General features: G+C 44.8%; 1 protein-coding gene across 3 annotated transcripts in view; it reads left to right on the forward strand.

Annotated features, from left to right (window-relative positions):
* The window catches only part of PHF12 (PHD finger protein 12), a 42,749-nt gene that overhangs the window by 15,526 nt on the left and 4,610 nt on the right, over positions 1-22,613 (forward strand). For all 3 annotated transcript variants that reach the window (XR_005983083.1, XM_041724948.1, XM_041724949.1), the window contains 8 exons: positions 7,489-7,561; positions 10,125-10,518; positions 12,070-12,190; positions 13,644-13,776; positions 16,056-16,220; positions 19,281-19,439; positions 20,040-20,835; positions 22,073-22,198. Coding sequence is in view for 2 of the 3 variants with exons in the window: in XM_041724948.1 (XP_041580882.1) it covers positions 7,489-7,561; positions 10,125-10,518; positions 12,070-12,190; positions 13,644-13,776; positions 16,056-16,220; positions 19,281-19,439; positions 20,040-20,835; positions 22,073-22,198 (1,967 nt within the window). In the remaining variant the exon portion in view is untranslated. The remainder of the gene's footprint in view (positions 1-7,488; positions 7,562-10,124; positions 10,519-12,069; positions 12,191-13,643; positions 13,777-16,055; positions 16,221-19,280; positions 19,440-20,039; positions 20,836-22,072; positions 22,199-22,613) is intronic.

A 22,613-nucleotide genomic window follows, 5' to 3' on the forward strand; every position in this document is an offset into this window, starting at 1 on the left:
AATAAAGGCTCATACACTGTTGAGTTCTAAATGGACATAAAATACCCATTCCTAGGAAAGTGTCACCACTCCCTGAACTTTCCTTCTTCATGTAGTTTTCAAATATAGAAATACACCTTCCAAAACTATAATTTCCTCCTGAACCCCTTGAGATCCTTAGTATTGCTGTCTTTAAAGGATCACTGACTGAATTACCATTTGCTGAATAGTTCTGAATTATAGAAAGAGAGGAGGGAAAAGGCCACTGTCACCTTCAGTTACCAAGAAACCAAACTTCTTTTTTTTTTTTTTAAAGAAACCAAACTTCTAAGGCTGTTCATTGAGCCCAGCATCCATGCACAGTTGAGTCTTGTATAGGTGTTTATGTGGGTTCAGTTTGTAGTTGATTGTATGTGGTCTTGTTGTCAACTGTCCTTTTCATGTTATTCTAGCCTATGATCCCTGAGAGTAAGGACCTTGTCTGAAATCTCACCACTTAATACATTGCCATCCATAAAATAATTAATTATTCATTAAGTGCTTGACTGGACGAATGACTCTGGTCCTCTCTCCCCAAAGGCCATTTCATGGTAGAGTAGATCATAACTTGTTTGCTTTGTGTCCTTCCTCTAATGTGGTACCTATAGCATGGCATTGGTAGTAAGCAGGGGGAACTCAATAAATATCGACTGATGTAGAAGGAAATGCTAGACTTTGAGGTTAAAGAAGACACTTTGATGGATATTCCACTGTTCCTCCCAGAAATAAGAGAATTCACAAAGGTTTTTTAGAAACAGCTTGGGCTCAAGATTTGAGAGAGCCAGGAAACTGATTTGAGTTCTAATTCTGCAACTTAACTGGCCCCATGGCTTTAAATAAGTCCATTTTCTCACCTGTATGATGGGAGTAAGAATTCTCACAGTGTGCTGGTGAAGATCAAATAAAAACATCTGTGAAAACACTTTGAATTGTAATTCGCTGTGTAGATGTAAGATGAGATTATCGCTATGCTATTTCTAGGCTTTAGTGATTAGGAAGCATATTGATGTCTTTACAAGCAGCACTGGCTCATTATAGTGTCCTCATGGTTTTCACTGCTGAGTAGAGGAAACTCTGATAGAGCATTTCCAACATTACCTGACTTTTAACTTTTAATGATTTCCGTTTATAGAGAATGGCCCTCAGCATCTTGTCTTCATTGATATATAGGGATAAGAGAGAACTGAGACAAAGCCTTCTTTTTCTTGACAGATGTATTATGATTTAAAGACTCTGGCATGTATATAATTGTTTCAGAGCTGCACAATAAAGGGAACACCATTCTTATAGGGGGAAAAGCTTTGAGATGGGAAAGTCTTCAGGATGTGTATGGGAGTGTCCGGAGGCTGCAGAATCTCCTTTCTCCCTGGAATCCTTTCCCTTTTGGCAATATTTCTGATATAGAACAAAACTAGCTGTTTGCAAAACAGCCTCTTTCTGAACTAGTTTGTGAGCTTATTACTCCAACAATCTAGCTTTCCTGGATTTATTTCATGAATCGTTTTAAAGATACAGGTTATTTGAGTTGAAAAACTACCTTCTAGATAGCTTGAAAGGAATTGCTAATGGCAAAGAGGAAACATGGAGAAAGCTTTATGATAGGCAATTCTTGTATTCCTGCTGTATCTGTGATGATCATTTTCCTTTTTTTATTATTTTATTTTTTAAGATTTTCTTTATTCATTAGAGATAGAGAGGCAGGGGATCCCTGGGTGGCGCAGCGGTTTGGCGCCTGCCTTTGGCCCAGGGCGCGATCCTGGAGACCTGGGATCGAATCCCACGTCGGGCTCCCGGTGCATGGAGCCTGCTTCCCTCTCTGCCTGTGTCTCTGCCTCTCTATCTTTCTCTCTCTCTGTGTGACTATCATAAATAAATAAAAAATTTAAAAAAAAAAAAAAAAGAGATAGAGAGGCAGAGGTAGAAGCAGGCTTCCTGCATGGACCCCGATGAAGGACTGGACTCCAGAACCCCAGGATCATGACCTGAGTCAAAGACAGATACTAAACCACTAAGCCACCCAGGCATCTCTATGATGGCCATTTTCTAGAAACAGACTTTCCTTCCCTATCCATCCTATCTTACATACTACTGCCTTCTCAAAATACCACGTTTTCAAGTTTATTTCAAGATGCACATTCTATCTCAGAAAGCAACAAAATCTTAACTAGGCCTCACTCTTAAGTGTTCTGTGCTCATCCTGGAGACAACACTCTGACTTTCCTGTGCTATTCCCTAAACTCAAAAGCCCTCATCAGACACTTTAGGGCAAACAAAAAGAGCCTGTGGCCATAATTTAGGATTCTGAGAAATGAATGTTCTTAAGCTTTATCTCTAAAAGTGATCCTTTAGAAACCAACCAGAAGTACTTTTAAGAGCCTCTTAATAAAAATTTTAGGCATTTGACCCCTGTTTTCAGAAAAATAAACAAGAAATCAAACTGTTTAAAGAAGGTTTTAAATGAGTTGGGGGGGGTGGTTCAGTGTGAAGTTCAGGTTTGCAAGTGTGGACTTTGACTCTCATGTCTTATTGTTTTGTAACTTAGAAAACAAATCATTTCATGAGTGATTTAACCACCAAAACAAGTGCCTACCCAACTGTATTGCTGCCTCGTGACTTTGGAGGCATTCACTTCCTAGAAGTCCGTTCTTTAGTGTTGCGCAGTTTTTTATTTTTATTTTTTATTTAAAGATTTTTTATTTATTTTTTTATTCATGAGAGACAGAGAGAGAGAGAGGCAGAGACACAGGCGGAGGGAGAAGCAGGCTCCATGCAGGGAGCCCGAGTGGGACTCGATCCCTGGACTCCGGGATCACGCCCTGAGCTGCAGGCGGCGCTAAACCGCTATGCCACCGGGGCTGCCCTTCCGCAGTTTTTTAAAGCTTTATTGAATACCTAGTATGTGTCAGACATCTTGCAGAGTGTGAAGGTACAAAGATAAGTAAGGCATAGGGAAAAGGAATCGGATGCATAACAGTTTCAGTACAGTGTGGCACAGAAGTGCTGTAGGGAATCGGGCTTCAGGGGAAGTCTTCCTGGAGGTAACATCTGACTTGAGCCCCAAAAGATAAAGAGTCCACTGGGTAAAGGAATGAAGGAAGGCCCAGCTTTTGTGGTTGTAGGTAGCACCTCCAGAACAAACAGACATGCAGTGGAAAAAGGATATGACTGTGTGGGGAGCCACCAGGTTATTGATGTTGGAGAAAGGTGGAGGACTCTGGCCTCAGGGGTCTTTTTTTTTTTTTTTTTTTTTTTTTTTTTTAAATTCATGAGAGACACAGAGAGAGAGGGAGGCAGAGACATAGACAGAGGGAGAAGCAGGCTCCATGTAAGGAGCCCTGTGTGGGACTCTATCCCAGAACTCCAGGATCACACCCTGAGCTGAAGGCAGACGCTTAACCACTGAGCCACCCAGGCGTCCCTGGCCACAGAGGTCTTAACTGACAATATAGGAGCTTGAACTTTATCCTATAATGGTTAGGGTAGGGGTGATACTGAAGAGCTTTTTAATTAGGAGGGTGATGGGACACCTGGGTTGCTCAGTGGATGAGTGCCTTTGGCTCAGGGCATGATCCCAGAGTCCTGGGATCAAGTCCCTTATCAGGCTCCCCTCAGGGGAGCCTGCTTCTCCCTCTGCCTATGTCTCTGCTTCTCTGTGTCTGTCTCACGAATGAATAAATAAAATCTTTTTTAAAAAATTAGGAGGGTAATAAGGTCAGAATTTTGTTTTAAGGGACAGCCCAGCAGTTGAGTATCTGCCTTCAGCTCAGGGCATGATCCCAGAGTCCCAGGATCGAGTCACACATCGGGTTGCCTGCATGGAGCCTGCTTCCCCCTCTGCCTGTATCTCTGCCTCTCTTTTTCTGTGTCTGTCTCACGAATGAATAATAAAATCGAGAGAGAGAGAGAGAGAGAGAGAGAGAGAGAGAGAAAGAAAAGAAAGAAAGAAAGAAAGAAAGAAAGAAAGAATGAATTTTGTTTTAAATAACTCATTCTGCCAGCAGGAGTTGGGGCTAGATTGAGGGAAGCATGAAGAATGGCCAGGAAGCCTTTTACATCTTGGTAAAAGATCTAAGCTCAAACTACCTTTCCTTGCCCTTTTCTGCTTTACATGTTTGGTGGAGAGTATCTTGGTACAAAGCCAAATGGGCAGATGAAAAGAAATGATGAGAAACAGAATCAGAAGTGACAACCTTTTCAGGGTTAGTTTTAATATGACAGCTACTGAAGCATAGCAGAGTCTGTAGGCCTTTGCAGATTACATGCATGCATTTCATTAGTTTGGATGTAGCCTGTGCAGAAATCCATTAGAGTGAAGTGGGAAGACTTTACAGGTGACATTCATCTCTGATCCTCTAGGGTTTGAAGACCTGTCACAGCAGGCCAGTGTGCCTCCAGTTTTCTACTTCCTAGTAAGGATTTCCTGAGATTGACCAAGGAAACTGGAAGGAAAGAAAGCCAGGACCTGTGATGGCTTGGTGGACATCCCGACATGTATACTCAGAGCTCCAGGGAAGCATGGCAAAGCAGGAGCTAGGACAATTTCCAAGCCAAATGCTCATTTAGATAGTCTGCCTTTGGTTCAGGTCACAATCCTGGGGTCCTGGGATTGAACCCCATGTCAGGCTCCCTGCTCAGTGGGAAGTCTGCTTCTCCTTCTATTCCCCTCCCACTGACTCCCTCCCCCCCCCCCCCCCAAGTCATGTTCTCTCTTTCAAATAGATAAAATCTGGGGAAAAGAAAAAGAAAAGAAAAGAGCAGTGTAATATTAAGCCCTGGGACTTTAAGAAGAGTCCTTCTAAAAAAAAAAAAAAAAAGAGTCCTTCTATTATTCAACATTCAGTTATTACTTTTTTTTTTTTTTTTTTTTTTTTTTTTTTTTTTTATGAAAAACTTCCTCCTTAACATTCCAAATAGGTGACCCCAGGAACCAACTACAGGAATTCTTTAGTGTAAATGTAGCCTCATTCTGTATAACAGAATTTCTAATTCTGTATGCCTGAAGTGAAGTCTCAATTTGCATTTCTAATAAGTTCCCAGGTGACACTGATGTTTACTTCTGATCTGGAGACCACACTTTGAGAATCACTACTGTATAGTAGTGGACTCTCAAAAAAAAAAGAAAAAAAAAAAGAAATGTGACTCTCCTGGGATGCCTGGGTGGCTCAGCGGTTGAACATCTGCCTTCAGCTCAGGGCATGATCCTGGGATCCGGGATTGAGTCCTACATCAGGCTCCCTGCAAGGAGCCTGCTTCTCTCTCTGCCTGTGTCTTTGCCTCTCTCTGTGTGTGTCTCTCATGAATAAGCAAATAAATCTTTTTAAAAAAAAATGTGACCCTCCCAAGGATTTCATATCCTATATATGGTTCTTGCTGTAACCTTAATGGAAAGTAAGGCCTGCCCTACACAGCTCTAATTCTGATTCAGTATTGACTTACTGAGTGACTACTGTGAGCACAACCTGTATATTATTAAGCTACAAAGAGGGAAGAGATCTATCTAATCCTTGTCTCTGTCCTTCTAATGAAAGAAATAAAAGAGGGGCATCTGGCTGGCTCTGTTGGTAGAGCATGCAACTTTGGATCTCAGGATTGACTTCAAACCCCATGTTGGGCATATTTATAAATAACGTTTAATATATATAAATTTAGGGCAGCCTGGTTGGTTCACAGTTTAGCACCTCCTTCAGCCCAGGGAATGGTCCTTGGAGACCGGTGATCGAGTCCCACGTCAGGCTCCCTACATGGAGCCTGCTTCTCCCTCTGCCTGTCTCTCTCTCTCTCTCTCTCTTTCTCTTTCTCTTTCTCTCATGAATAAATAAATATTTAAATATATGTATGTGTATGTATGTATATATACACATACGTGTGTGTGTATATGTGTGTGTGTGTGTGTGTGTGTATATATATATAAAAAAATTTAGGGGTACCTGGATGGCTCAGTGGTTAAGCATCTGCCTTTGGCTCAGGTTGTGATCCTGAGGCCCCGGGGATAGAGTCCTGCATCGCTTTTCCATCTGCCTATCTCTTCCTGTGTCTTTCATGAATAAATAAGCTCTTTAAATAAATAAATATATATGTATTTTTTATTTATTTATAAATAGTTCAAGCCCCACGTTGGGCATAGGGCTTCCAATATATAACAAGAAATAAGAGAACTAAGGTGCCTGGCTGGCTTAGTCAGAAGAGCATGCAACTCCTGATCTTGGGGTCATGAGTTTGAGCCCCACATTGGGTATAGAGATTACTTAAAAATAAATAAAACTTGAGAAGAAAAAAAACCTGTCACACAAGGGAAAACATGAGAAGTGCAAAAAAAAAAACAAAAAAACTATGTAGCCCAGAGGTCCAAGATGTCCAAGTAATCCAGGAAGAACATATGGAGGAGCTGTACTCAGTTATCTGTTGCTGCATATAACAAACTACCCAAAACTCAGTGGCTTAAAAACAGACCCTGGTTATTATCTCGCACAAGTCTTTGGGTTGACTGAGCTCACTGAGTGGTTTTTCCCTTCAGTTTGGTGCTGTCTGGGACCACAGTCCTTTAGAGGCTCAACTGAGCTGGCATGGTTCAAGATGACTTAGTCACCTAGCAGTAGTTCATACTGGCTTTTGGCTTGGAGTCCAGAGGAAGCTGTTAATTGGAGTTCCTTAAGTCTCCTCTGTGTGGCCTCTCAGCGTGACAGCAGGGCTCTGAGGTGGAACATTCCAAACATGTAAAAATGGAATCTGCAGGTCTCTTAACACCCAGACTCAGAAGTTATATAACGTGGTCACTTCTGCTGCATTCTATTAGTCAAAATAAGTCACAAGGCAAGCTTTATTCAAAAGGAAGGAAATGAAAAAAAAAAAAAAAGGAAGGAAATGGCCTACCTCTGGATGGTAAGAGTAGCAAAGAATTTGCAGCCATCTTTAATCTACTATAGGCTGATTGAAGCAAGTTTTACAGGATTAATAGAGTTTTAACAGGCACAGCTTTCAAGGGGGAAAGTGCTATAGAGAAAGAAATAGCAAGTCTTATATTTGACTAGGGGGAAGGGTACCTGAAAGGCTCCTGGGAAGATGGAATGGGACTGTGCTACATGGGGCTCAGAAGAGCAGGTGGAAGAGTTTTTACATTAACAAACTTTGAGGAATATGGAGGATCTAGTAATGATTTTAGCATGACACAGTTTGGGAATGATTCTCAAGGTTCCAAATTAGTTCTTTCTATCTTTCCCTCTAAGCCCAGTGTTAATAGCTGTGGCTTTGGCTTCTCTTTCCAAGATATGGGAGGGGGTCCTCACTCTTTAGGGTTATTATAAATGATACTAGCTAACCATTTTGAAGGAAAAGAGAGAGAACCCTAGTAGTGTTGCAGGACCGGCCAGAATAGGAGTCAAGGGCCATGCGGCCTTTTGCCAGACCCAGCTAGGCTTTTTCCTGCTGCATCAAAGGTTAGTACTCAGTCTTGCCCTTGTCTTTTCACCACAGTAACCCTCCACTGAGTGAAGAGATGTTGCCTCCTGGGGAGTGGATGTGTCACCGGTGCACTGTTCGCCGAAAGGTAATAATGCTGCTTTCTGAAGGCTCTGCTCAGAATGCCAGATCTAGAGCACTGATATTCTAGAGCTAAGATGGCCTGGCCCTGAAGGCATTTTCGTCCCTTCTTCTTGTCTTTTCCAGCCCTGGAATCACCCTCACTCTCCCCATGGTGACTGTTTGGAATCCAGTAGGGCCTAAAATCCAAACATGAGCTGCTGAAATGGGCAGAAGAGGTGTGTTAATTTACCGAGCCATGTTCATTCACTAGTGACAGGAGTAGGCTGATATGTGGCCTGAATGTGGCAGCGGTATTCATTGACTGAAACTGGCTGAGAAAAAACAAGGCTGCTTCTCCAGCTTAGTGGAGAAAAGATTCCCCTCACCCCAAGGCACATGTCACTGGTATCCAGATGCTTGAATCTAAGTGTATGAGGGACAGAGAGGACTTTGAACATTTTTGTACCCCAGGTTGCCTAATCCCTCTTTAACTCCCCTTCCCTTGGCCTTGATAATTCAGTACTAGCTTTGAGAACATGATTTTCTACTTTGAGACCTTTTGTGGGGTGCAAAAGCTAAATTCCTCTTTATCAAAAAAAGGAAGTAGGGTGTGTTTCCATCCAGATTTTGATACCCAATCCTCAAATTATAGACTATGGATTAGAATCTGTCTGGAGTTGTAAACCATCTCCTTCCCTCTCCCCACACTCGTTACACACCAAGGAATTTGCCTTTGTTGTGACATCACCTCTATTTTCCTGGCCTCTGAACATGATGTCACAATGAATGATGATTTCCTTGGTTGCAGAAACAGGATGAGATAATTCAGAAATTGTGGTTTATGTATGTAACAGTCTTCAGCCTTTTAGAAGGTAAATAGGCAGACATTTCTTTTTCAACATGTGTACAAAGGTCCTGTTAAAAGGCAAGGCAAAGCCAAGTCAACCACTTAGCCTCCGCTGTAGTTTGATATCTCCTAAAGTGCACAAACCAGGCTGTCCTCCAGCCTGTCCACCTCTCAAGATCTCTTTGTATGCATCCCCAGTTAGGTTAGAAGAGGGCCAGTTAGGTCAGAACTCCTGCTAGCTAGGAGGCCTTTCAGAAACTTGCCTCTGAAGAAACTGGACATGAAAGGGTTAGGAATAGTGAAGCCAGGAAAAGAGGAATTAATATTATTTTGGTGCCCATTATATGCTGGGTATTTTACATATGTTGTCTCATTGAATCCATACAGCCATCTGTAGATGCTGGTGGTAGTATCTCCATTTTAAAAAGAAGAAACTGAGGCTCACAAATGTAGAATAACTTTCCCAAGGACTCAAAAGAATTAACAGAGCCAAATTGCCTCACTCCAAAGCTCTGTTACGTCTTCATCAGCTTTCTAGAACCAGAGCTGCTTGGTGGGGATAATAGTAGCTTGTTTCTAACATACTGTGCTTTCCCTGAAATGCCGCTCTGACCTCTTGCCTACCAGTGCCAGGTCTGCCTTTTCCAACACCACTACCTCTATCCCCCTTTTGCCTCCTATAGTTATGCTGAAGTGGATTGAAACAATACATCCTTTGAAAGGGCCTCAGCAACCTCTGATGTTCGGGTCCTGTTCCTAGTGGAGGTTGGATCTTCCTCCAGCTCAGAGCCATCCCTTTCATACGTGTGACCCTTTATCTCCATCATATCTCTGAAAGGAGGAGAAGAAAGGTTTTACTAGTCTTACTTTACAGACAGAAATTCCTGCACACCAACCTGAGTCACCCAGGGTCATAAGGAATCGTTGGCAGAACTGGGACAGATCCCAGGTATCCTGACTGGAGACCAGTGTTAAACCTTCATTTGACCACCCTCTGGAGTCCTAGAGGAAAATGTAATACAGGTCATCCAGTCGTACTGAATAAACATAGTCTTTTTCCATTTCTCCACCTTCCCATTTGAAGAAGTGTCCCTTTCAGAGTTCTAGTTAAACTTGAAACATTAAAAGCCACCATTCTTGGACACTGTGATCACTGGAGAACTACCTTCCACATACCACCCATCCACCTTGTAGTGTAGTTTCTTTCCATGTCAGCACCCAACCTCCCTGGACAAGGAGCTCTGCTTGCCTCTTTTACTTTTTACCTTTGCTTTTGCCGACTTTATTTGGAGCAAAATTCTTAAAACCATTCAGGAGGTCAGAATGCTCCAAGGCAAACAACAGTGATGTTGAGTCTTCTTGTTTTTCTCCTGTTCTCACTTAACCTAAATTTATTCTCACTGTGATAACTTTTTATCCCTTAATCTCTGTACTTTGTATGGAGATAGTGTGTATCATATGATGACTTAGAGTAAAAGATGTATGATAAGTGTATATAAGTATTTCTAACTTCCCCTACTGTTTTTTGATCCCATCCTGCTATAGTTTGCCAGCTTTAGTTTAGTTCAGCTATAGTTTTGCATCTTGAACAGGCTGGTGTTCCAAGTCCCCAGGTGGATGAGTCTGTGACATGTTAGAGAATTTCATAATTTTGGCTAGTGGTTTAGCAGGACTGTATAGTATTCATCTCTTTCTGTCTTGTCGTACTTTATTTGATGGGCCTACATGTTTGTTTGCACAGAAACGAGAGCAGAAAAAGGAGCTGGGCCACGTCAATGGACTGGTGGACAAATCTGGCAAACGGACTACATCCCCCAGCAGTGATACTGACTTGTTGGACAGATCAGCCAGCAAAACTGAACTCAAGGCTATTGCCCATGCCCGGATCCTGGAGAGGAGAGCCAGCCGGCCTGGCACGCCCACATCCAATGCCAGCACAGAGACCCCCACCTCTGAGCAGAATGACGTCGACGAGGACATCATTGACGTGGACGAGGAGCCAGTGGCAGCAGAGCCAGACTATGTGCAGCCTCAGCTAAGGCGGCCCTTTGAGCTGCTGATTGCTGCCGCCATGGAGCGGAACCCTACCCAATTTCAGTTGCCCAATGAACTGACTTGTACCACTGCACTACCAGGTTAGCCAAATTGTTATGTCCCCTCTCCTCCACCCCACCTTCCCCAAAAGACTACCATCCAGCCAGAGGGCAGTGCTGCCTATGTGATCACTGTACACAGTCATTCTCAGGTTCCTGTTCTTTGTTCTTTCTGGACATCTTTGAAGATTTTAGGTTATACTGTGCCTATTCAGTTTTTTTATATTCTGCCCTTCAGGGTATTACTTTTTTTTTTTTCAGGATATTATTTTTTAAAAAATATAAGTAATATATTCATATGGTTGAAAAGCCAAAAAATATACAAAGGCTTAAAATGAAAAATTTCCCTTCCACCTCTGTCTGCTATTTGCCTGGTTTCTACCTTTCTACCCCTCACAGATAACCAATGTTTGGTTCTTGTGTATTTCCTTCTAGAATTAATTTGTGCCTATGTAAGCAAATATAGATATGCTCAGTATTTTCCGTCTAACTAGTTTACTCAATATACTGCTCTACACTTTGCTTTTTTCACTTCACAGTATCCTCTAGAGATCTTTCCATATTAATGTAGACATTCCTCAGTTTTTCTTAGCGGTTCCCTAATAGTCTATAATATAGATATACTATAATTTGTTTAACTAATTTCCTATTAGTGGACATTCAGGTTGTTCCTACTCTTGTTACTGTAGATAGTGCTTCAACAAATAATTTTGTAAATACATCGTTGTGTACATGTGAGTGAGTGTATCTGTAGGGTAAATTCTTTTAAAGTTTTTTTTTTTTTAAGATTTTATTTATTTATTCATGAGAATACACAGAGAGGAGAGAGAGAAGCAGAGACACAGGCAGAGGGAGAAGCAGGCTCCATGCACGGAGCCTGATGTGGGACTCGATCCTGGGTCTCCAGGATCACACCCTGGGCTGAAGGCAGCACTGAACCGCCTAGCCACCGGCGCTGCCCTGTAGGGTAAATTCTAATGTTAGAATAACTCAGTTATAACTATGCATTTATAGTTTGGTAAGATGTTACCAAATTGCCTATCGTAACTTTTTTTGTTTGCTAAGTCCTGTCTTCTTGATACCACAAAGCTTCTAGACATTATTTTCTTTTTCCCAGAGAAAGTGAAATTGGCAGTCTTAAGAATCTTGGTCAGTCAGCAGGATGCATATGGAATCAAAGCCTTTCTGATTTCTGTAAAAATGCAGTAAATGCAGATAGCCTTTTTCCTCTGCCACCTCCGTAGAACCATCTTTGTTGACCATTTGATGTAGGCACTTTTATTCCTTAGGTTGCCAGTATCTAACAACCTAAGCTTCTGACTGCTTTATGTTTGCAAAACATAAAGATGTGTTTCTGCCCCAGAGCAGGTGACTTCTGACCATAGTTCTGATTTCTGTCTCAGTGTTCCTTTTCCTACCTTCCTATTCCTTTTTCCCTTTGAAATCAGCCCAGGGGGTCTCAGAGAGAGACCCATGTCTAGGCCATGGCACATGCTTTTACTGAGATCTGTTCTTTCACTTACTATTGTTTCCATATCCCAGACTAGGAACTCTACATCCAAGAAAGCTCAACACCATCAATTTCTCTTCTAGGTTCTAGCAAGAGGAGAAGAAAGGAGGAAACCACAGGGAAAAATGTTAAGAAGACACAGCATGAGTTAGATCACAATGGTCTTGTTCCCTTACCAGTCAAAGTCTGCTTCACATGCAACAGGTATTTTTCTTCCATCCTGAGGGCTCTTCTCTGTAGTCATCAAATGATGTTTTTTCTCTCTTCTGTCACCTCTTCCAAAACCTGTATGTTAAATGTGGACAACCCATATCATGATGGCTTGAGTACAGAGACTGAGTGGTCAATTGACCAGAATCTTGACTATCTTAACAACAAAGTCCCTAAAGTACCTTAGACTGTGTTTATAGAGGCTTGGATGAGAAGCGTTGGACTTAAACAGAAGTGGGAGATATTTAGACTAGCTAGGAGGAGGAAGTCTGGCCAGCAGAAACACAGGGCCCTGGAAAAGGCAAATAATTTTTTAAGTCACCAGAGATGAGTTTAAAAGTAGTATAAGTATCCATGGTAGCTAATATGCATCAGACTGGATGACTTCCAAAAGCCTCCAGGCTGCCCCAGTTGTAGCTTTCCTGAGACACTGGTTTCCTTCAAATAGGATCTCCTCGGTGACAGGAACCAGCTGCTTCAATTACTGAAGCTGGACTTAGCGGCCTGGGTGACTTAGAAGGGCAGGATAGCAGGAGAAAATAGCTATCAAAAAGAAATGTGCCAAAGAAAAAAAGGAAATGTTCCACAACAAAAGCTGTAGGGAACTGGATAGTAGAGCAGCAGAATTCTGAGCCAGGCCCAGACTAAGGTTCCAGTGCATCTCAGGGACCCAAGGAGTATCATAGTTACAAGTCATAACTGGTGTTTGCTGAAGCTCCTCCCTTAAACTTGTATACACACAAACACATTACAGAATCCTTTCCTGGCACAGCTCTCTCTCTCTGTGTGTGTCATTTTTGCTGAGTGCTTCATGTAGAAGAGAAGTCCTTTCTTGCTATATAGTATAAGACTCTAGAAACACTGCTGGAGATTTTTTTTTCTTTTCTTTTCTTTTTTTTAATTTTTATTTATTTATGTATTATGGTCAGAGAGAGAGAGAGAGAGAGAAGCAGAGACACAGGCAGAGGGAGAAGCAGGCTCCATGCACCGGGAGCCCGACATGGGATTCGATCCCAGGTCTCCAGGATCGCGCCCTGGGCCAAAGGCAGGCGCTAAACCGCTGCGCCATTTTTTTTTTTTTTTTTTTTTTTTAAATGAGGTAGTTACTTTCTTTTCAGGAGTAGAAAGATCAGAACAGAGTTGGCTATCTTCCCCTTGTGGGTACTGAGCATTGATCATTCCTGCTCTGACAGCCACTTTAGCTCTACTCCAAATACACATTCACTTCCCCACAAGACACATTCCTCTTAAAAGAGAGAATAATGGAGAGCCTGGTGGTAGCCCCCAACCTCATCTGTCTTCCTAAACCATGAGTGTAACTGATCACTAGAGGGGAGGCTCTGGGAGAATGTTGTAAGGATTAGGGAGGAAAGGCTGTTCCACAGAGCAGAACTGGTTTGAATTTTCCCGTTTTGCCACAGAAATGGCCTACAACCGTTTTTTGCAGGAGCTGCCGTGTGGCCCCTCTCATCCAGTGTGACTATTGCCCCCTCCTGTTCCACATGGACTGCCTCGAGCCACCGCTCACTGCCATGCCCCTGGGCAGATGGATGTGTCCGAATCACATCGAACATGTGGTGGTAAGTACAGCGTCACCCCTTCAGTTTTCTCTGAGCACAGCTGGGGCATGGACTGATTCAGGAGAAAGCATACTAGGGTCAGCTCTGTACCAGAGTTCACTATAATCTCTCAGATGCTGGATTCTGCAGACCATCCTACTCAGTTCTGATTCTTTTGACATGCTTCAGCTGTGTGTTTTCCCTTTACCCACAATGCCTCAGTTTATCTGTTCAGGCAGACTTGGTTGTTTATGCATAATTTCTTCCACAGTGAATTAAGCAGCTGACGTTACAGTTCTAAAAGAGGGCATGTTAGATCCAACTTATGGGAATAAATGCTCTCATGGTAGTTGCTTCCGTATTTTCCTCTTATTTTTAGAGGGAACAAACTAAGAAACTCTAAAACATCTATCCTCATATCTCAGGAATTATCACAGGCAGTCAACTTCCAGTAACTTGGGAGAGTTGATGAATTGGCATGATAACAGTGTTCCAGACAGACAGTTATTGCAACACCTGAGGCCCTTTCCTGTCTCTTTAGTTTTTGACACCCACCTTGTCATGGTACATAATAGATATTCAGTGAGTAAGTTGTTGAATGAATGAATGGTGTGAGGGTCCTTTTATCTTCTCTCTCGGGAGTCTTGGGTGCATTTTCCAGATGCTACCAGGGGCTCAAACAGAACTGTAGTTTGCTATCTCTGAAAGAGGCTTAAGCTTAGTCCCTTTTATGCTAGACGCTAAGAACAGTCATTTACAAGGTTGAATGGGTGAGGGCTTCAGAAGAGCAGCTCCCTCCTAAGAGTAGCCTTTCTAGATTAAAAAGATTATTGTTGGGGATCCCTGGGTGGCTCAGCAGTTTAGCACCTGCCTTTGGCCCAGGGTGTGATCCTGGAGACCCGGGATTAAGTCCCACAACGGGCTCCCTGCATGGAGCCTGCTTCTCTCTCTGCCTGTGTCTCTGCCTCTGTGTGTGTGTGTGTGTGTGTGTGTGTGTCCCTCATGAACAAATAAATAAAAGTCTTTTTAAAAAAAAATTTTTAAAGATTATTGCTTACGAAATTGTCTATCAGCTGATAATAACCATGGATGGATTGTCTTTTGACCCTTAGCATGACAGTGTACTCCTCACATTGCACCAAAGGACCTCAGTTACAGACTTGCACACTTGGGCAAAAATGTTGCTTTGGCCTCTTCATTTGGCTGACACTGCTCAGAAAGGTTTATCTAGGAGGAAGCTTCTCTCTGAGGCTCAGTTATGAGTGTTTCATTTTGTCCCCTGCTGAACCAGAGAAAAACAACCGTAAGCTGTGTGCCCAAATACGAATCTTAAAGGGCAGCTTTCCAACAGATGAAAAATTAATTAGGCAATTTTTTTTATTAGCTGCGTAGAGCTTTTTCCTACTTTACTAATTAGGAACCTGCTGTGGAGATCTTTTCTTTTGAATTAAAGTGTAGTGGACTATAGAGCCCCTGGATGGCTCATTCGGTTAAGTGTCTGCCTTCGGCTCAGGTCATGATCCCAGGGTCTTGGGATCGAGCACCCACAGCAGGCTCCCTCCTCCAGTGGGGCATCTGCTTCTCCCTCTGCCCTCTCCTTTCCCCTCCCTCCCATAATTAAAAAAGAAAATTAAAGTTTAATGGACTCTGCAGACGTAGAAGAGGAAAAGTGGCATAGTGTTCATATGCCTTCCATATGCTCCTGCATAAAATTCTTTCTTTCCCTCCCTTTCGCCTCAAGAGCAGTCCAGGCTTTCCACCTCCTCTAGAGCAGGACTGTGATATATCCAGATGGACTCACTAATATTCCGTGGTATGTTGGAAGAGGAGTAGGGCAGGTGCACACAGGATTCTGTTGCTGATCCCTGTTCTCAGCCAAGCTCCTATTTAGGAAACTGTCCTGCTTCCTTTGGGAAAAAAATCCCTTCTAGAGAGTCTGGGTCTCAGGGGCCAAGGCCCACATCTCCTCTGAAACCTATGCTCCATCGGGTACACTGCAAAAGGTGGTGTGAACTGTCAGAGGCTGAATTTAAGGGGCTAATTTGCGATTTCCTATCCCCCTCAAGCCTCTCCAGAGGATAGAAGATACCAGTTTTCCCTTGCTAGACCAGGCAGGGCTGAGGGAGAACATCTTATCCATGTTCCCTGGCCATCTGACAGAAGTGTTTTGACATACCAGCCCCTGACAGAAAGAACCTATTTGGCCCAGTGCTTCTATATTTTGAACCTAGAGAATAGAGGTGGTTGGGAGGGGATGCCTTTTGAGGTTCATTGCAAGAGGGTGTCTGCTTTTTTCCTAGCTGAACCAGAAGAATATGACACTGAGCAATCGGTGCCAGGTGTTTGACCGTTTCCAGGACACCATTTCGCAGCATGTGGTCAAAGTGGACTTCCTGAACCGAATCCATAAGAAGCACCCTCCTAACCGCCGTGTGCTCCAGTCAGTCAAAAGAAGAAGCTTGAAGGTAAGTCCCAACCTGATTCAAGCAGGATGATGTGAGCTCTGATTGTGTTCATGGGATAGACAGAGGATCATGGGCCCAAATTTATGGACAGGAAGACTGAAGCCCTGAGATTTGTCTGTGGTGTCTCAACAAGTAGTGAATGTGTTTTCATACTTGAGGATGGAGTTCGGGATTATGAAGGCCAAACCCCAAACTCTACAAGTCTCCGGTTCTCCTGAAGATAAGTGCTCTTTAGCCCCTTCCGTCAAACAGATGTGCTCTATTACCACCCCGGGCCTGGCGCTCATGCTATCTGTTCCTGGGAGATGGCCCCTTTCCCAGAACTGCCTAGTGGGGTGAAGGTGATAGTGATGAAGCAGAGGACCATGTGGAAAGTGAGGAGCTATCCCAGCTGAGGAACTTAAGAGGAGAATGACTAAAGGAGAGTTAAATCTGTTTTCCAGGCTGCTAGTAATATATCATGAATACTCCAAAATTGTGGCCTTGCTGTAATAATATCTAACATGCATTTAACAGTTGCTAAAGTGTGTCCACAGAGATAGAAAAAATTCCTTTGTTTGAAAAACGTTTAGAGGTGTTGAGGCTGTCTTCATAAACCAATCAGTTCCCTCATTCATTTGACTGAGAGAGCCCAACACTATTATTACAACATGCTTGATTTTTTTCTCTTCTGAAATAATCCCACAGGCAGTGCTGTCTTTGGAGACCAGCAATTCTCAAATATGGCCACTTGGTGGCAGCTGCGCTCTAAATCACTCACTCCACTCCCTTCACTTCCAGTGGATGTCAGCACCAGCAAAATGCTAACTGTTGGAAATTGTAAAATAATCTCTTAACTGTGTAAATATTTATACTTCAATGCAAACACCAGTTTCCAAAATCAAATCAAGGTGTTTCCAGTTGGGGGTATTACAGAGGTGGCATGCCTTATACCTTAGTGAAACAGATTTGAAAGTAATCTAAACTGTATAATTCCCCATGTAGATTTGGAAGAGAGCCTGGTGGCTGAAGTGAACAGTCCAGGAGGCCTTGATAAAATCCTGTTGCTTTAGAGCGCCCCCTCCCCCTACCTACCTTCCTTCCTTTCTTTAAGACAAGTGGGGGGACAGCCCTGGTGGCTCAATGGTTTAGCGCAGCCTTCAGCCCAGGGCATGATCCTGGAGACTTGGGATTGAGTCCCACGTCGGGTTCCCTGCATGGAGCCTGCTTCTTCCTCTGCCTGTGTCTCTGCCTCCCTCTCTGTGTGTGTGTCTCTCATTAATAAATAAATTTTAAAAAAATAAGACAAGTGGGGGGCAGAGAAAGGGAGAGAGAGAGAATTTTAAGCAGACTCCACGCCCAGCACAGAGCCCAACATAGGGCTCGATCTCCCAAATCAGAGATCATGACCTGAGCTGAAAACTTGACCAACTAAGCCACCCACGCATTCCCCCCCCCCTCTTTTTTAAAGGTTTTCCTAGTCTTGAGGGAAATCCAAGGACATGAATTGCCTGAAACACATTTTTTACTTAGACAATTTGAAAATGAATTGAGGACTATAGCAGCACAGGGCAGTGATGGAGAACTGCTCAGGCTCTGTCATGGAACATCTTTATCATTGATGTAGAGCAGTGCAGCAAATTTGGCTTAAGAACTTTGTATTTAAAAAAAAAAAAAAAAAGAACTTTGTATTTTGTTGGGGATTCCTCTTCCTGCTACCCCTTCACTCTTCGCCAGGGGGCAACCTCAGATTTGCCTACCATTCCATTCCTCCCCCTCCCATTCCTAGGTGACCTTGGATAAAACCATGGAACTGGCCACCACTGTTAATGGTGCTGACTCTCAATTCCATATGCCTTGCCTTTCTCCTCATATCCAGACTGCTGTGTGCCTGCCCATCCCACAGACACCTCAGTCTCAACTTGCCCAAGACCAAAGGTGTTCTGCCTCCAAATCTGCTCTTCCTCTTGTATTTCCTGTTTCAGTAAATGATCATGATTGCCATCCAGCCCCCTCAAACCAAAATTCTGGAAACCATTTTCAGTTCCTCTTCTTTTATCCTCCATAGGGACTTGGTCACCAAAGCTGTTCTCCACATGTTTTCCAGATCCACCAAGTGCTTCCACCTCTCTGTGCCTTATATGCTGCTCCCTTACCTTCAGTTACCCTTTATCTGCCTGGAAGTTCTCAACTTCCATGGCTCAACTCAGATATTGCTTTCCTGCGACATCTTCCCTAATCCAGAGTTCTGTCTTCCCAAGACAGACATGAGCACTCTCCTCTAATGTTTTTAGTAGCTCCTTAGCCACACTGCTATACTAGGTCCCCTTACACTGCTTTGTAATGTTTCTGTGTTTATCTCCCCAACTAGACTGTGCACTCCTTGAGGGCAGAGCTTTTATTCATCTCTGGATCTCTAGGGCTTGGTACAGTACCCAGACTCAGGAGATGCTCAGTAAATGTTGGCTGAATGTATGAATGACTCTTTGCTTGTGTGGCTCTTTCATTCTTACATGGTTAGGATTCCGAATGTGCCTTTTGTCTTTGTACTACAAAGAGTTCTTCAGTTGTTTCATCAGTCATGAATGAATCGGTGAAGAAAACAGACATTGATAGAGTGCTTATCACCAGCCAGGCCTCATGCTGAGCATTTCCACTGTGAATGTGACCTCCTTTAACTTTTTACTTCTCATATCCTGCTCACTCAACTCCCAAACTTGCCGCTGAGCAGTAAGAGCCTAGAGTCCCACTCTGAAACTGTGTCTAGTGTCTGTCTTACACTTCTTAGGCTAAAGCAGTGGTTTTGTCTTCTACGGGCCTTAGACCTTGATAAAGAAGCAGGGTATGGGCAGGGCGCGTGCCTGCTGTTTCTAGCTCTATTCCTTCTCAGGCTAATGCGTGTGTGTCTGAGGCACAGGGCAGTTGCAGCCCCCTGAGCCTGCTTGTCCTAGTGGACCCCAAAGTGCATGATGGTCCCGTGGGCATCAGCACCACAAATGGAAGAATGTGGCCAGGGCAGAATCACCTGGGCGTGTTGGCACTATCTCCCCTCTCCTTCCTCCTTCTTTCTGTCCTAAACAGGTTCCCGATGCCATCAAATCTCAGTACCAGTTTCCACCCCCTCTCATTGCACCTGCGGCCATTCGGGATGGGGAGCTGATCTGCAATGGGATCCCTGAGGAATCACAGACGCACCTTTTGAACTCTGAGCACTTAGCCACCCAGGCAGAGCAGCAAGAGGTGAGTGAAGGTAGGGCCGGGATTCCAAAGCCAGTCTCCTTCCGTCTCACCTCAACTGAAGTAGTCTCAGTGCTGTTCCCATCCCCATCTTCTGCAGCCCCACCCCCACACCCTCACCCCCTGAGAGTTGAATATTCCAGAGAGAACTTCTGGCCAATACTCTGAAGTAAAAGAAGTTACAGAGTCAACCAGTCTGCTTCTCTCCATGGGTCCCCCCAGGTGCTGTGAGACTGGCAGATCTGTCTTGTAGAAAGAGATGAGTAGACTCATAGAGAGGTTAGGTGGTAATGCTGAGCATATAGCAGTTGCTTAGGGTACTTGCTGAATATTGGTTCACAATATGAACCTTAGAGGCAGAGCCAGACTGAGAACCCCAAGCTCTGCTGACCAGGGTGTTGCCTGCTGAGTGTACCAACAAGTCTTGCTTGGGACTGGAGGTGGAATCCTGTCAGAAGTCAAGCACACTTTTTCTGGGCATTTGCAACGGGACCTTGGAAACAGTGCTTATCAGCCATGTGGTAGCCCTGGCCACTGGGGCAGAAAGGACCAGCGCCTCCCAGGCCTCTCACCCTCCTCTCCTCTCCTCTCCTTCCATTGCAGTGGCTCTGTAGTGTTGTTGCGCTCCAGTGCAGCATATTGAAACATTTATCTGCTAAGCAGATGCCTTCGCATTGGGACTCTGAACAGACAGAGAAGGCTGATATTAAGCCTGTTATTGTGACTGACAGCTCAATCACCACCTCCCTGCAAACAGCTGACAAGGCACCTACACCTTCCCACTGCCCCTTGTCCTGCCCCTCAGGGATTAGCACCCAGAATTCCCTGAGCTGCTCTCCACCCCACCAGCCCCCAGCCCTAGAGGACATCAACTGCAGTTCTTGTGTGGAAAAATCCAAGAAAGCCCCCTGCGGGACTGCCAACGGGCCAGTGAGCACAGAGGTGAAAGCCAATGGCCCACACCTCTACAGCAGCCCCACTGATTCCACGGACCCCCGGCGACTCCCAGGCGCCAACACCCCCTTACCAGGCCTCTCCCACCGGCAAGGCTGGCCCCGGCCCCTCACGCCACCAGCGGCTGGGGGGCTTCAGAACCACACCGTCGGCATCATTGTGAAGACAGAGAATGCCACTGGCCCCAGCTCTTGCCCCCAGAGGAGTTTGGTTCCTGTCCCAAGCCTGCCCCCTTCCATTCCCAGCTCTTGTGCCAGCATCGAGAACACCAGCACTTTGCAAAGAAAGACTGTCCAATCACAGATAGGACCTCCGTTGACAGATTCAAGGCCACTGGGCTCACCCCCAAATGCCACCCGGGTGCTCACTCCCCCCCAAGCAGCAGGAGATGGTATCTTGGCCGCAGGAGCCAACCAACGATTCTGCTCACCAGCGCCATCATCAGGTGAGTGCTGCTCAGCCTTGGGGTAATTTGGAGTCCTTTCATGCTCTTCCTGGCAGTTAAACTTCAAAAGACACTTATATTCTTGTGCATATTTCAGAGGAGTTTGATCACTCTATTACTTGCCCTCCCCACATTTATGTGATAGAAGAAAAACACGATAACTTGTCCCCGTTTTATTGGTGGGTTTGCTTAGGCTCTGAAAGTTTAAGTGATTTCTTCTAGGTGGCCCACTGAGTCAGTGGCAGGATTGGAACTATGGCTGGGTTTCTTGATTCCAACTTCCCACACCCTTCAGACTTAGTCTTCTTTGTTTTTTTGTTCCATCACCTTAGAGGAAGGCAGCTGCTCTCTGGAGCCACTGGGACCAGCCTGAGGTGCTAGGTGATAGCCTCTGTGTTTCAGGATCCACACCAGAGAACTAGATCACACCTGATCTAGATTCTCAGAGCCCTCTCATTTGAAGGAGCTTCTGCATCAGGAAAAGCAGGGGTAGAAAGCAACACTGCTTTCAGAATAGCTGTAGAGTGGCATGCCCACAGAGGTTGGTCTGTCCCAAAAGCTCACCCTTTGGCCACGTCCAGAAAGGCAGCCCCCTGTATTGATACAGGGGACTCTCAGCTGTCCCCAGTCAGCACTCCGGACCTCGAGATTGCTGACCCCAGCATCTGAACCAGGTTTCAGATGCTGCTGGAACCCCCTGTGGTCTCTCCTGTCTGAACTGAAGCTGGCCTCCTAGTCAGCTGGGAGTCTCGGTAACCAGGTGACTGTGACTTCTCTGCATGGGGGCCCCTGGTCCCAGGATGGCCCCTACCCTCAGGCTCTTTTCCTGTCCCTGTTAACCTCTTAATACCAACCTGGATAGATTTTGCACCCTGTGAGTCGAACTTAAGGAGGCAGGAATTGAAGGGGCAGATACCACTTATTTCAGTGAATGGAGGCAGCAGGGAGGTAGTCATGGCCTAAAGAACCAAGCTGCCCCACCGCATTCCCCAGAGCAGTTGATTGCACTGGTTCTCAGTGCTCTGGAGACTCCTGCGTGCCCGGGTGCATTGTCGTTCCATCTGCCCTTCCTCACCACACATTTTTAGCTCTAGGAGTTCCAGAGCCTATGGGGTGAGAATCAAGAAGGGAACATCACCTTGGGTCCGAAATCCAGACCTGTCTCAGCAGTGGGGGATTGGACCGGTGGGTTTCCCCTCAGGCGACGTAAGTAACAGTCTTCCTGCTCCGTCCCCAGATGGCAAGGTCAGCCCCGGCACGTTATCCATAGGAAGCGCTTTAACCGTACCCTCTTTCCCAGCCAACTCTACTGCCATGGTGGACCTCACCAACTCACTTCGAGCATTTATGGATGTTAATGGAGGTGAGTGAGTGAGCTGCTGCTCTGCCACCAGCTGCTGTGTGAAGGTGCTGTCCCCGCACAGCATCAAGCTCATTTCAGAAAGGAACAGAAGGGCTGCCTCATCTCCGAGGGCTGGGGAGGTGGGTTCAGAAGGAAAGCCCCTCCTACCTCTGCCTTCTACATGGCCATATACATATAATCAAAGGTGAAGGGAGAGGGGAGAGCAGAGCCAAGCTGAGCCTGAAGGCAGAATAAAACCAGGAGGGCCTTGTTCCCAAACTTAAAGAGAATGGAGGCAGAGCTTGTCCTTTGAAGAGAGGGTGGGTAGAAAATATATGCCTCAGTGTCAGACATCCAGCATCATAAACCACCCCCACCACCCCCACCCCCGCCCAGCAGGCAAGTGGTTTTTCTTTCTCTGCCTTTCTAGGACCAC

The sequence above is a fragment of the Vulpes lagopus genome, chromosome 12 (genome assembly GCF_018345385.1).
Source record: "Vulpes lagopus strain Blue_001 chromosome 12, ASM1834538v1, whole genome shotgun sequence".
Taxonomy (NCBI): Eukaryota; Metazoa; Chordata; class Mammalia; order Carnivora; family Canidae; genus Vulpes; species Vulpes lagopus.